The 14,903-nt window shown below is 37.3% G+C and overlaps 1 protein-coding gene across 3 annotated transcripts in view; it reads right to left on the reverse strand.

The window, feature by feature from the left end:
* Positions 1-1,565: 1,565 nt before the first annotated feature.
* MALT1 (MALT1 paracaspase) overlaps positions 1,566-14,903 on the reverse strand; it is a 121,322-nt gene continuing 107,984 nt past the window's right edge. For all 3 annotated transcript variants that reach the window (XM_074339900.1, XM_019729280.2, XM_019729281.2), the window contains 7 exons: positions 10,561-10,738; positions 9,739-9,813; positions 9,278-9,405; positions 6,601-6,750; positions 4,854-5,011; positions 3,274-3,399; positions 1,566-2,184 (listed from right to left, as the gene is read on the reverse strand). In XM_074339900.1, the coding sequence (XP_074196001.1) occupies positions 1,744-2,184; positions 3,274-3,399; positions 4,854-5,011; positions 6,601-6,750; positions 9,278-9,405; positions 9,739-9,813; positions 10,561-10,738 (1,256 nt within the window). In that variant the 3' untranslated portion in view covers positions 1,566-1,743. The remainder of the gene's footprint in view (positions 2,185-3,273; positions 3,400-4,853; positions 5,012-6,600; positions 6,751-9,277; positions 9,406-9,738; positions 9,814-10,560; positions 10,739-14,903) is intronic.

A 14,903-nucleotide genomic window follows, 5' to 3' on the forward strand; every position in this document is an offset into this window, starting at 1 on the left:
CGTGTTTGTAATCCCCAAATCAATCCTCATAGCACTTTCATGATTATTCATGGACATGTGCAGACGGGTGAAGGTGTGCAGTTCCCTGATGTGCATATTCTCAGCTGAGGTCGAACAAGGCAGTATTTTGCCTTCTTGTTTCTACTTTTGTACAGAGATGACCAGAGGATGGGAAAGGCAGGGAGGGGACAGGGCAGGGAAGTGCAAGAAGCTCTGGCTCTGGGGCCAGTTGGACAGGTTTAAACTCCAAGTCTGGCACCTGTTAGTGGGGTGGCCTCAGGCAAGTCACTTCCTATCTCCGAACCTCATTTTCTCTTTTGTAAAATACAGAAAACAGAATATACCAGAGGTAAGTTGTTTTTAGGATTTAAGATTATCATCTACACACACACACACACACACACACACACACACACACCCCAGGAGCTATGGCTCTGTATTCACTAATTCATATTATTGGTGACTTTATAGATTATAACTACTGTGAATAATGGGAAAAACTTGCATATTATATTGGTTTTTGGATGTTAAACCAACCTTGCATTTCTGGGTTAAATCTCACTTGGTCATGGTGTATAGGTAGCTAGATCCTTTCTCTATGTAGCTAGATCTAGTTTGCTAGTATTTTGTTGATGATTTTTGTATCTATAGCCATAACGGAAATTGGTCTGTAGTTTTCTTGTGCTATTTTTGTCTGGTTTTGGGGAGATTTGTATGGGATTGATGTTAATTCTTTAAATGTTTGGTAGAATACAGCAGTAAAGCCATTTGGGCCTGGGATTTCCTTGTGGGATGTTTTCAAATTACTCATTCAATTTTTTGTTTGTCGTTGTCATTGACAGTTGCCTTTTAAACTTGCTTTTAGGTAGAAGCAAAGGTGATAAGATTACCTCCTAAGGCCAGTAAAACTCACTAAGAAAATACATGTTATCAAGGAAGACATGTCCAATGTTTGGAAGATTCAGATGGGCAGCTACCAACATTATCCAGCGCAAAATTATCCTGCTGTCTAGCTTTACCATAGACACACACTTCATCACCTCTCATATGCTTTCATGACCTTAGAACAAGAAATTTCATCTTGTTCTACATAAGATTTATATACAAACTTCTTAACTGATATTTGTATCAAAGCCCTATAACTACAAACTCACGTTTGCACATTTCTAGATTATATATGGACATGCATAGTTACCTATCTATCTTTAAATCTATCCACAACAATAATACTGGGCTCATAGTCTGTCGGGAAGGTGGTGTGTAGTGGAATAAACACCTGACGAAAAATCTGGAGGGAGGTCCCAATGCCGGGTCTAACTTAAACAAGACACCTCTATCTATTTCTTCAGCTGATAGAATTAGGTGAAGCCTGATGACCACCAAGATACTTTTTTTGGTTCTAAAAATATGATGACTTGTTCTTCAATAACATCATTCCCATTGTTCTTAGAGTCATCAAAATGAAAATACTTTTGTTATATAGAAACAAACATATACACATCCATACCTCACTCTTACAGAACAAATCAGCCAATTCACAAAATCTTGAAAGAGAAAGGAGGAAGTCTGTGGTTAACAAATATAATTACAACATCTCACAGTCCTGAGCTTGCCACGAAATACCTGTTAGTAATTTTCTCTCTATATATACACACATTTGCTTTTTCACAATATCCCACTTTATATAAATACTGTTGCATATGAGGCATCTAGTTAGTACGATAACTTTCAAAAACAAGGAGGTCACTTTTCAGAAATTCTGAGCCCATCAGAGGAGCTGAATGGTATTTCATCAGTTGTCTCGACTGGCACGTTACTTCTACCAAATTGACATAAATAATGGTCAGTATGATGCCTTGGAATAAATCCATCTGCAGTCTGGCTGCAATGACAACTTTCTGATGGTCTAACGTTACTTGAACTGTCAAGATGTGAGTGGTAAACACCAAGGAATGAGTCCTGAGATGAGTGGTAATGTCCAGCGCCTGCTGAGGTAGGTGTGGAGCTCTGATAAGGGCCATTGCACATAACACAAGTCTGGAAGCAAGTGTTCCGTCCTAAGCCTCGATGAATGTCTAGTTTAGCAATGAGAGGCTTCCCAACATTCACTTCCTGCTTTTCCTCTATGGTATCTTCCAATCCTGAGTACTGATACGATAAACATACTGTGAAGATCAGATGTTCCTGAAAAGGAAAAGGTTCGTTATTTTTATCAACCGTGAAAGTATATTAATCTTAAAATATCACACAAGTACAGGAAAAACCAAACAACAATGAAAATCCACCTCATTCCCCTCTCCCAGGTTCCAAAACCTCAAGGCACCCTTTTACACCTTCCCGACACTAAGCAAGGCTGGCTGTAATCATTTCCTTTTCCCTCATTCAATACTTTGAATTAGTATAATTCTAATTCTTACTACAAAAGTTGTCAAAATCACAGAGATCTTGTATTGCATTCCTGATGAACAGTGAAAAGGTATTTCCCAAACAGTGGGGCTTGGAAAACTTATGCTTCTCTATTATTGGAGATGGGGAATGATCCTTTATTGAAACAAGCATTGGCTTTACCCCTAGGTCAACATATTAGCTATTTTTAAAATCTTATGAAATAATAACCCACAGTCATAGGTGGAGAAGTATAACTGACTCAGAGAATGGACTGACATTCAAAGATGAAAGAAGACTGTACGTAGATGAGCCGTGAACAGGATGACAGCAGGCTTACGTCTGTTGTCCTTGTGTAATTGTCAGTCGAGCCCATTTTATTCCCCAAGTTTTGGCTAATACATGTTCTATGGTCGTGCAGCTATAAACAAATTGAAAACTCAGATTTGGCAAGGATATGCTTTTATTAGAAAGCTCAACCATATAGAGGTAGCTTCTAATTTGTAAGTCAACGAGAAATGAAAAAAGATCAAAATAAATTCCAGTTGTAACTTGCTATTTGTTTTGTAGAAAGTCACAGAACTGGGAAACGATTATTTGGAAATGCTTAGATATTTAAAAGCAGACTATGCTCTAAGTCTCTAACTTTTCACCAACATGGAAAGTAATCACAAATACTTGCAGGCAAAAACCCTCAGGCCATCATCAGAAACAATGTAATATGAACAGGGTCACTGCTAAGACTCACTGTAGATCAGTTATCTCTACTTCAATTTCATACCCAATGAAGCAGCACCTCCTTGAACTAACACAAGGTACATGTGCCAAAATAAATTTTCGCTTTCAAAAAGTTTTCCATTAGTAGTTAGAAACAGGAAAAGTAATAACCTTTAATTTTTGCAGCGAACTGAGCCTAGTATAGAGGCAATGCTTGGGAAGATCCTTTGATACTAAATAGCTGCCAGTTTCTTCAGGCGTCCCTTTGTTTGCATCTTTCGGATCAATATCTAGGTCCTGTGAAAATCATTAAATGTTATTAATAAAATCAATGAAAGTCACAATGTTTATGACAATAAAACATCTTAACAGGTCTTGCTCTCTCATGAATTCTGGCCTGAGTAGGACATCTTTTATCCAGGACTAAAGAAACAATGAAAAGGACATTCTAGACTAACAATAGGCATTTTAAATTCTGCGTTGATACATTTAAAAAGCTCTGAAAGAATAGTTACTTTGAAAGAATAGTTACTTTCAAGCTATTCCTAGAAACACTCCTAAACCTATTCAAGATTCAAGTTGGAGCCTCATTAGTGTTTGACTCCTGGAATCTCTTTATTCATCACTTTGGGGAAAGTGCAGGCGGATTTATATGATTCGTATATTTAAGAAGAATCAATGGACATGCCAAAGGCAGCCCTTCCCTTTCCTCCTTCTAGAGCCAACCCCTGGCCAAGGGCAGAAGATATGTTCTGCTCCTCCAGAGAGAAGCCCTCTGGCTCTGCCCTGCCCAACGTCCAGGGAAGTCTATTCTGGTCCAGAGCTGCCGTGACTGGAGGACAGACCTGTCTAATTATGGGGTTCAGTGCTGGACCATTTGCTCTCACACTAAGCAATGTCCTCCATGAAGCCTTTCAGCAAAGGTGATGTTTCGTATTTGTTTGTCTTACTCCCTGCTTGCTTCTCAATTTCCTACACCTGTGTAGGAAACAGGAGTGTTTAATGGCTTCTTTAGGCCAACATTAAGTAATACCGTACCTAAATGCTTGGAAAGAACAGAAAAGACTTCCATTCTTCCAATATACTACTGTAACTTGACCAAAAAGGCTTCTACTATTGTAATAACTCATATTGGAAACAACAGTTTTTAAATGGAAATTATTCTTGACATATGTATAGGATTCTATTCCTTCACATACGGTGTCTGATTTAGGGTACGGGAAATTAAAGGCTTCTTTCCTGGGTGAACTTTAGACATTCCTAAATTTGACAAATTTAAGGTACTTTTGCAATTAGTTTTTAAATATTTCATTACTAAAATACAAATAAGTATTTATATATGTTACCGTGTTTCCCCGAAAATAAGACCTAGCTGGACCATCAGCTCTATTGTGTTTTTTGGAGCAAAAATTAATATGAGACCTGGTCTTCTTTTAACATAAGACCGGGTATAATATAATATAATATAATATAATATGATATAATACTGTACAATATAATATAGTATAATACTGGATATACTATACTATACTATACTATACTATAATACCGGGTCTTATATTAACTTTTGCTCCAAAAGATACATTAGAGCTGAAGGTCTCACTAGGTCTTATTTTCAGGGAAATGCGGTATATATACATATACAGATTTCTTTTATGTTTACCATCAACTTTAACTTTTCCAAAATTTAGTCTTTAATAAGCGAGAATATAACATTACATTTTAAATAAAAGAAGAAAGGAGAGACTTACAAGTGGAAAATCGGTTACATAGGCATCACACATTATTATATCGGGTGGTTTGTGGACTATACTTGTATAGATTATCATAACGTTGGAAAACTCAGCTGCAAAGCCTAGTTGAATCTGAACACCACACTGAAACTTAAGACACATACTTTCTGGAAGTTCTGAAAAAGAACAGTAAGAACTTATAAATAATTATTTAAAGAATGCTTGGTAAGTTTTCTGATGACAAGGAATAAGCAAATACTTCTCATGGGACAAATACACAGAGCTTTTTCTTTTGCTTAAAAATGGTACAGAACTAACATTGTTTAAAGACACACACACACACACACACACACACACACACACACACACTCTCTCTCTCCCTCAAAAAAAAAAAAAAAAAAAGGGGAGGGGGAAAGTCCAATATTCTGCCGGTCAAGCCAATAAAAGTCTTTCATTTACTGTTTTCTTATGGTTCTATTGCTACACATATATAATTTTTACAGTGGTAATCAAAAGTATACACACAATTGCAGATACATTTTTCCTGTCACCGCAATCTTCATGAAAATAGTTTTTAATAATGCAAGTCACTCAATGGTTTGTTACCTTTAACAATTCTGCTACTGTTGAATGTAATATTTCTGGGTTTTGTTCTGTTTTTATATCATAGTCAATATTTCTTATATATACTTAATGCTTTAGGATGGTTGGATATAGCTATTTGATGGTTCCTCACAATTGTGACAGTTTTCCATTTATATAGAATATACTAATTATCTACTTATCAAATTTGTTACAAATACTTTCTATCTGACCTTTCAGTTTTATTTTATGAAAGGTTCTGTTTACAGTTGATCTTTACCCCTGAGATTCTGTTATTGTTGTTTAGAGCTTTTTTAAAGGAAAAGAATCAATTTCAATTACTTATCCAATTATCTGGAATGCCAAGAGACAACACTCATGGCATTTTACATTTTAATGTGCTTTAATATGGTAATTTACCAAAAAGATATCCTTTCACATATTATGAAAAGAAAGATACTATATAGGAGTTCAACAAATACAATTATTTTCAGTTATCCATAATAAGGGAGTCACAGCATAGACATTTGGGACTCACAGAAAATCCAAAATCTGCATTTCAGTCAATAATTTAAACTGACTTTTTCACTAAATCACATAGAATTACCAAAGGTAATTAAATTACAGGTATGAATCTCACCTCCTCTTCTCTTTACCACCAACCCACTGATTCAAGCACCAAAGACGGATGCTCGTACATTTATGAGCATACAAGGTATAGTATTTGCTGACCACCATTCTCTTTACATGTGTGATCTCATTCAGTATCAACAATCCTATCAAGTAAGTACTATTTCTTCTCCCCCTTTTATAGATAATATGTTTATCAAGTGGAAGATACGGGATCAGAAGCCAAGCCTGTCTGATTTTTGAAATAGAACACTTCCACAGCTCACAACGGAGAAGAATGTAAGGAACTCTATCTTAGATAAATTGAAAATTATTTTTAAAATGATCACATGTTAATTTTACCAGTGTTGAAAATGATGAGTTAAATAATTTAACATTCCCAACATCAAATAAATCAGTGTAATATCTGTAACTGAAACCTTTGTTTAGTCTTGGGTTTGCCCGCTAGGGTAAACTGTTTCTACTGCAAAATTGGGAGGAAAGCTGCAGTCAAACTTCATGATTTAATACAAGCAGATCATAGAAAGACCTCACAAAAAGTGCTTTACGGTACCGTGTGCCTTGGCCCACTGTAGATTCCGCACCAGAGATTCTGCTGAATAACTCGTTCCTTGGATTGGATCGGTAAGTGCTCTCTTTTCAGATAAACTACTTCGAATCTCTAGAGCCTGTTTGCCTTTGGTAAGATGACATTTACCCATATCTAAAAGATAAGAGGTAAATATTTTTAAGACCACAATCCTTCCATTATGTTTTAAATATGTAGGCCAAGAACTCGCCTCCAAATCAGGTTAGATTTCAATGTCACTTATTCACGCAACCAAAATGTCCTAAGCATCTACCATGTGCCAGTCATGATTCAAAGTGGTAAAGATCTGGCAGTGAGCAAACAGAAAAAAATACTGAACCGACTCACTTCTAAAGCCCCTTTCTAGCTTTTATCTTTTATATTCTAATAAGGAATCCTTAATACTCTAAGCCTTGAAATGCACAAAGAGCTAAAAGCGTATTTTCTTCACTGAAAGGTCAGACATGGTCATTTTGTCTAGACTCTGTTGAGAAATACATTCAATTAGGAAACATATGATTGCACATCTATGAGAAAGTTAAAATACACTGTCTTTACCACAGACTTATTTATTTTTTAAAAAAGGAAATTATGTGTCAAAACCACCAATATGGTTAAAACATTACCACTGCCCTCCTCTGACTCAAAGTAACCATTATCTAGTGTCCTGTGAACATTCCCAGGCATGCTTTAATGTTTACTCATGTCGGTATTAATAAATAATATGTGCCAAGTTTTAGGTTTTGAACATAATACAAATGTTATGCTATACACATGCTTGGTATATATCACATACGGGTAGCCTGGTGCTTTTTATTAAGTTTTAAAATAGTTAAATTATATTTTCAAGTACAAAATTAGAATAAAAAATTTTAGAGTCTCTGAAGCACCTTCCTAAATCTCAGTTTGAAAATAACTGACATACTCCAAAGGCTTTAATTATTTTTTTCTTTTAAGCAGCAGAAACTTTTCTTCCAATAAGAGCTTACATAGCAGCTCAATATGCAAAACTGATAAAAGCAGAAGTTCTCGGTTAGAAGAGATCCAAAGCCCCAGCTGTTTATGTTCAGTGGGGAAGTGGTGAAGTGACTCAGTGAGAAGATCTACACTGGTAAAACCATGAAAATAAACAAATGTGACTAAACTGTTAGTGAAACACTCAGGTACCTTATATTCAAACTGCCACCTTTATGATGTCTGTGAAATTCCATTTTCTAGTGAGCTAGTTTGCAACAAAATTTCCTTCTTTTTGATATGGCTTATAAAATGGCATTTCAAAAAATATATGTCAATCTACTGATGTAACATGTACGTATTCAGTACCTGACACGAGTACAGCATGATTCCAGGCGGGAAAGGAAGGGAACGGGAGGAAATGGAAGACATGAGATAGACCTCTAGGCTCAGGTCCTTAAAGCAAAACTTTAAAACCACTAAGTTCAGCTGCCACTGTGGAAAACAGCACGGAGTTTCCTCAAAAAATTAAAGCGAGAACTACCTTATGACCAACAATTCCACTTCTGAGTATTTATCCAAAAAAATCCAAAACACTAATTTGAAATGATATATGCACCCCTATGTTCATTGCAGCGTTATTTACAGTGGCCAAGATATGGAAGCCACCTACGTGTCCATCAATAGACGACTGGAGAAACAATTGTCTTGTATGTGTGGTTCATATACACAATGGAATATTACTGTCACAAAAAAGAATGGAATCTTACCATTTGTGACAGCATGGATGGACCTAGAGGGTATTATGCTAAGTGAAATAGTCAGACAGAGAAAGACAAATACCGTCTGTACTCACTTATATGTGGAATCTAAAGAAGAAAATAAATGAACAAACAAAAAAGAAACAGACTCATAGATACAGAGAGCAAACTGATGGTTGCCAGGTGGGCAGAGGGCTGCAGGGCTGGGTGAAAAAGGTGAAGGGATGCAGAAGTACAAATTGGTAGTTACAAAGGAGTCACGGGGATATAAAGTACAGTACGGGGAATGTAATCAATAATATTGTAATAACTGTGTGTGGTGCCAGGCGGGTACTGGACTTGTAGGGGGGTCACTTTGTGGGTTGTGTGGCTGTCTGACCACTGGGTTGTGCACTGAAAATAATGCAAAATAATACTGGACGTCAACGGCAAGACAAAATAAAATAAAGTGAACTCTCACAGTGCAGTGGAAGAATGAAACAAGCAAACAAACAAACCCCAGGAAACTTCCCAGGATAACTCCAGGTACAGATTGACAGAAAAGAAAGAAAGAAAAAGAAAAAAAAGAACCTAGGTTTTTTCCACCAGAGCCTCAAAATTTCTGTGTAGTTTCATCTGTCTGATCCTGAGAGACAATGCGGCTACAACAATTTTGGCAAAAAGTAGATGGGGCAGCACCAGGCACCAGGCACAGGAGCCCGGGAACAAGCTCTGAGGATTAAACTTCACTTATTTCATATCCTGTCTGGAGTCAGCCTGGTGGTTCAAGTAATGCTGCACAGAGGGCATGCAGCAAAGTCAAGAGAGAAGGGAAAAATTAAATAGGGGTGTTGCTGAACCTCATATAAAAAATAAATACTAATTCCAAACCTGCACTGTAACAATAGGAATAAAATAATTACCAAACAGAAAACCCCGAGGGGCTTTCTCTTTATTTTTTATTTTACCTTCTGCAACTTCATCCAGTAACACAGTAATTTTCTTCTCTTCTAGTAATCTGTCTTTTAAAAATTTCATGAAGATTCCATTTGCCAATCCAGAATGCTGGATTTCAAAAGCTTCTGCTCCTTGACACCTTAAAAACAGCAAAAAGAAAACCTTTTGAAGAAGCAAACACTCGCCACTTGGGGTTTCCCTAAACACCGATGAGCCTCATTTGCTCTGGGCTTCTTGCATGACTTCCTAAATAAAGAGTTAATCTTTACGCAGGATTTAAATGCTTTGGTGCTTAGTAGAAAGATGTCAAGACATGAAGTGCTAAAGACAATTATTTAAAATTTGCTATCAAGAATATCAAGGAAGCACATTTATGCTTATATGTCTATGGATATTTCCAGGCTTCCAATCTAGAATCAAAAACGTAATGAAGAATAAAGGAGTCTTGAACATAAACATAAAGTGTTCTTACGTGGCATATCCAAACACGATGTTGGCGGTGACTTTTAGTGCATCCAAGATTGGAATGGTATCATCATAGTCATTTCTATTTAAAAGGTGGGAGAAAAGAAGGACAGATACAAACAGGAAAAGTTAAACAGCATTTTTAAAAGAGCATAATAATACGATTAAAAATACGATATAACACTATTCTGTTACACATAAGTTAAAATTCTAGATTCCAAATTCCTTGATCAAATTGGCGGCATTTTTACCAAACACAATCCAGGGCACCTACGTTGTGGAGACAGCAGAGTCCCGTCTTTTCTCTTGTTAGCTTTTACACTGGAGTTACCCTTGAACTCTGGCATTGGATTTTGGTTGGTAAATGCAGAACAGGCAATGCATTGTAAATCTGAGAAGAACCATCATTAGTTCCGTTCCTTAGGAACACAGTGCAGACAAGTGGGATCTGATTCAGCTAATCTCTCTACATCAGCGAGACCAGGACTGACCAGAATGACCAGCGGCCCCGCCACTACAGGTGCTGTGCCCGTGAAATTCGGGAGGACTAACCGCAGTGATTATTAGGGACACCTAAAGGCATCTGAAGGGATGAATCTTTCGTAGTATGAGTAAATAAAGACCTGGGCCCTTTAGTTCTCTTGTTCTACAGCAAAACGGAAAATAAGTAAATACGCATACAGAAAAAAGTTATTTTCCTTCTTAAGCAGCTTCAGCTTATAATCTAAAAATCACAAAAGTAAGTGGTTTCCTAGCATTCATGGGTTTGCCAACACTGATATTTAACTAACCCCAATGAGCCTCATTGAATAAATATTAGATAGTTTACCTTTTCCTACACATATCCAACAAGAACACATTGAGTCCAGTTTCTTTTTCTTGCATTAATTTCAGTATATTCTGTACACACAGACAATTTTCAGACCTATATGGATTTGGAGCATCAACAGGGACCATGAAGCTATTCCCAAAGTTTTCATAACCATGTCCTGCGTAATATAATAATCCTGAAAGGAAAAAAAGGGGTAAACGTTAATTCTAAATTGCACTCTGAACACGTATATAGCACTCTTTTAAAAAAACAAAAACAACATGACTTTTATTTTCCTGAAGTTAATGAAAGCTTGTTTAAGAGATACCCAGTTATAAATAGTCAATGTTAACTACATTTGCATTGAAAATTCTTTTGACAACGGTCTTCATTCAAGTACTGCATTTTAAATCCACACTAAGATGCTGTCCTAAAGTGTACTTTAATTCATAGAAGAAATACATTTATAACCAATGGTATAATATGGTATGCAATTTTATCTCATGATACATATAAAAAGAAAAAGGCGAAGGAGTTTTCCACTAACTCATTTGTCTCGTCCATGAGTTCAGGGGCTACTTCCAAGGCAGGCGCAGTCTTACATTTATCTGTGTATTCCTGGCACACAGCAGGAGCTTAGTAAGTACTTAATGGATGAACAAATAAACACACTTTATATAGCAACTGCAATGTCAAGTGTAAGAAATTCCATAGGCATTTCCCTACAATATTAGTAAGTATTATAATAATATTAATGTAGCTTTTTCTAAGCAGAGGAGGGAAATCTGATTTCAGGGTTATTTCTTTTTGTTATAAGATACAAAGATCAGTAATTTTCCATCTAGAATCTCTTGAATTAATAATCTAAAATTTGGATTCGTTTTAGGATTCAACAGATAAGCCATTATTTCTTTACTGAGAAATGATATTATAAAAACTGCACCAAACAGCTCTTAAGGCTTTCTTGAAAAGAAGTTTGTTTTTGCTGCAAACAAACAAACAAACAAACCCAACAAAAATATCAGTATGGGCTTCCTTATGGAAATACTTGCGAAGACATCCCCCAAGCATGCAATCTCTAGAGCCCATTAATTTTGATCTCTTAGAATTCTGGATATAAGACTTCTTTATATGGTATTCTAAAGTTAATAGTAAAAAGCCATTTAGACAGGAAATAACAAAAATTCTAATTCTTTGTATTTCTAGCTCCAACTCCTAGCAGAGAATGTGGTTTTGAACACCAAAACCAAATTTGGTTCATTTGGTCCCAGAGAGCAGGATTCAGGCCTTCAACTTTTCTGAAACTCCTATTAAATTGAGAAAAATGGTTCTTTTTAAGATTTTCTTTTTTTTAATTGGGGAAGGGGAACAGGACTTTATTGGGGACCACTGTATACTTTCAGGCCTTTTTTCTAAGTCAAGTTGTTGTCCTTTCAATCCTAGTTTTGGAGGGCGCAGCTCAGCCCCAGGTTCAGTTGCTGTTTTCTAGTTGTAGGGGGCACAGCCCACCATCCTTTGCAGGAGTCGAACCAGCAACCTTGTGGTTGAGAGGACGCGCTCCAACCAACTGAGCCATCTGGGAGCTCAGCGGCAGCCCAGCTCAAGGTGCCGTGTTCAATCTTAGTTGCATGGGGCGGAGCCCACCATCCCTTGTGGGACTCGAGGAATTGAACCAGCAACCTTGTGGTTGAGAGCCCACTGGCCCATGTGGGAATCGAACCAGCAGCCTTCGGAGTTATGAGCACGGAGCTCTAACCGCCTGAGCCACCGGGCCAGCCCCAAAATGGTTCTTTAATAGGTAGAATTTCAGGTAAAAAAAAATGTCGAAATGGACACACCCATTTATTTGGTATGGGTTTATTTTATTTCTCATGCGTGCCCTGTATAGAATCATGTGGGCACTGAAGGAAATGAAAAAGAAAAGGAAGACAAAGTCCCTGCAACTCAGGCAGCCGTGCTCATGCTGTTAGTTAAACAACAAAGAAAGTCAGTGTATAGTTAAGTACCATAAATTACGTGATTAGGGCAACCCTGTATGAAGAGTGAAGTGCAAAGAAGAGTATCAGTGTGAGGTGAAACAGTAAAGGATGGTCTTGGGAGAATGGGTACAATTTGGAGAGAGAGAGTGAGAGAGAGAGCGTGCGCGCACAGGTATATTATATAGGCGGTGACCACAGAAGCAAACAAGGCTTGGACCTGGAATGACAGGGAACAGAAAGGAGACTAGCGTGGCAAGGAATTACATGATTGTTGTGTTAATAAATGAAAGCAAGAGTGCACAGATAGGGAATGTTTTGAAAATCATGACAAAGGGAGTGGATTTAATTCACTAAGCAAGGAAGAGCAAGTCAATGAAAAGACAACCTACAGAATGGGAGAAAATATTTGCAAATCATATATCTAGAAGGGCAATTTGTACCCAGAATATATAAAGAACTCTTATTTACAACAACAAAAAGACAAACACCCAAGTAAAAAATGGGCAAAGGATTTGAATAAACATTTCTCCAAACAGGATACGCAAATGTTTGCAAGCGCACTGAAAGAAACCCAACATCACTAGCCGTCAGGAAAATGCAAAACAAAATGAGGTACCACTTTGCACGTACTAGGATGGCTATAATTAAAAAGACAGACGGTAACAAGTATTGGCAAGGATGTAGAGAAATTGGAAACCTCATTTATTTCTGGTGAGAATATACAATAGTGCAGGTACTTTGGAAAGAGTTAGGCAGCTCTTCAAAAAGTTAGAATTATCATATGACCCAGCAATTCTACTCCAAGACATATACTCAAGAGAACTGAAGACACTGGCCCACACAAGAATGGGTGTACACGAATGTGCACAGAAGCATTACTCATAATATCCCAAAGGGGAAACAACCTAAACGTCCATCTGCTGAGGAATGGATAAACGAAATGCGGTCTGTCCGTATGATGGAAGATTATCCAGCCACAAAAATAATGCTGTAACACAGGTGAATCTTGAAAACATTATGCTCAGTGAAAGAAGGCAGACACAAAAGGACACATACGGAATGATTCCATTTCTATGAAATGTTTCACATGGGCAAACCCATAGAGACAGGAAGTACATTTGTTGTTGCCAGGGGCGTGGGGCATGGAGGAATGGGGAGTGACTGCGGATGGGTGAGGGGTGGGGAAAACGCTCTGGAACTAGGTGACTGATGCACAGCCTTGTCAACATATTAAACACCACTGAACTGTACACTTTGAAAGAGTAAAATGCATACTCGTCTCTCAAGTATTCAAGATATGACTCTATTCCCCATCAGTCTCTTTACTGCTTCTAGAGCAAGACACGCTTATTTTTAACCTCCGTGACCCTGCTCAAGTTACTCCTTCCGGTTTATGCAAATCTCAACCAAGCCTCCGAGGTATCTCAAGTTCAGAACCCTCAGCAGATTATCATCTGGTTTCTCAGTGTCTACACACTTCACTCTTTCCCCACTTTAAAATCCCATAGCAGCTCTCTTTGACACTTAATCACATACTGGCTTATGGACATTTTACAGTTCTATGTATATTTAATTTCTCTGATGGAAAGGACCATAGCAAAGACATTAATCCTATAATATACATCGTATAGCATTTCCATAGTTTTCATAGTGCCTTCATTTACATGATCTGATTTTAATCCATACAACAATCTTTAAACGAGGTCTACCCCGAGTTTGTAGATAAGAAAATTAAATTTAAAAAGATTAAATGATTTGCTTGAAATCATACAGCTGAAAGGTGTTTGGACTCCATACGTAGCACTTTTTCTCATCGTATCAAGGGACTCAATAATTTGAGAGTACAGATCACGCTCTTTATTTTCTGGATCTCCCTGACACCTAGCATACCACTTATCTAGGTTATGGATATAACAGAACTCCATAAAAACCTTCTGGATGCATTAAATTAATAATGCAAACTGATCAGGACCAATATAGATCTAGGGACCTTTCTGTAAAGGGTATGATTTTCAGTAAAATGCTACCATTTCTACAACTGGTATTACTTAGAGACAGGCAGGCAGACAGCTTGGGGTTTGCTCCCATTCTATCATTTCACACGTCTGGCTCTGGCAAGACTTGACTTGGAGACGAAGCAACTTCGAGGGAAGGGTTATGCTCCATCATCCAGGGGAAGCTAAGCGGGTCCATTATTTCAACACCATTATGTCCAGCTCTGCAGTTGTGGAAATTAAGGCACTTACAACAAAATACCTTTACTCTGCCCAAAATGGTTTAGGAAAAGTATAAGCATTTTGTATCAAAGTCTACATCCAAATTATATTACAGGAGATTAAGCATTTTTACGTAAAATGAATTAGACCAAATCATTGTATTTAA

This window comes from Rhinolophus sinicus, linkage group LG09 (assembly GCF_036562045.2).
Source record: "Rhinolophus sinicus isolate RSC01 linkage group LG09, ASM3656204v1, whole genome shotgun sequence".
NCBI lineage: Eukaryota > Metazoa > Chordata > Mammalia > Chiroptera > Rhinolophidae > Rhinolophus > Rhinolophus sinicus.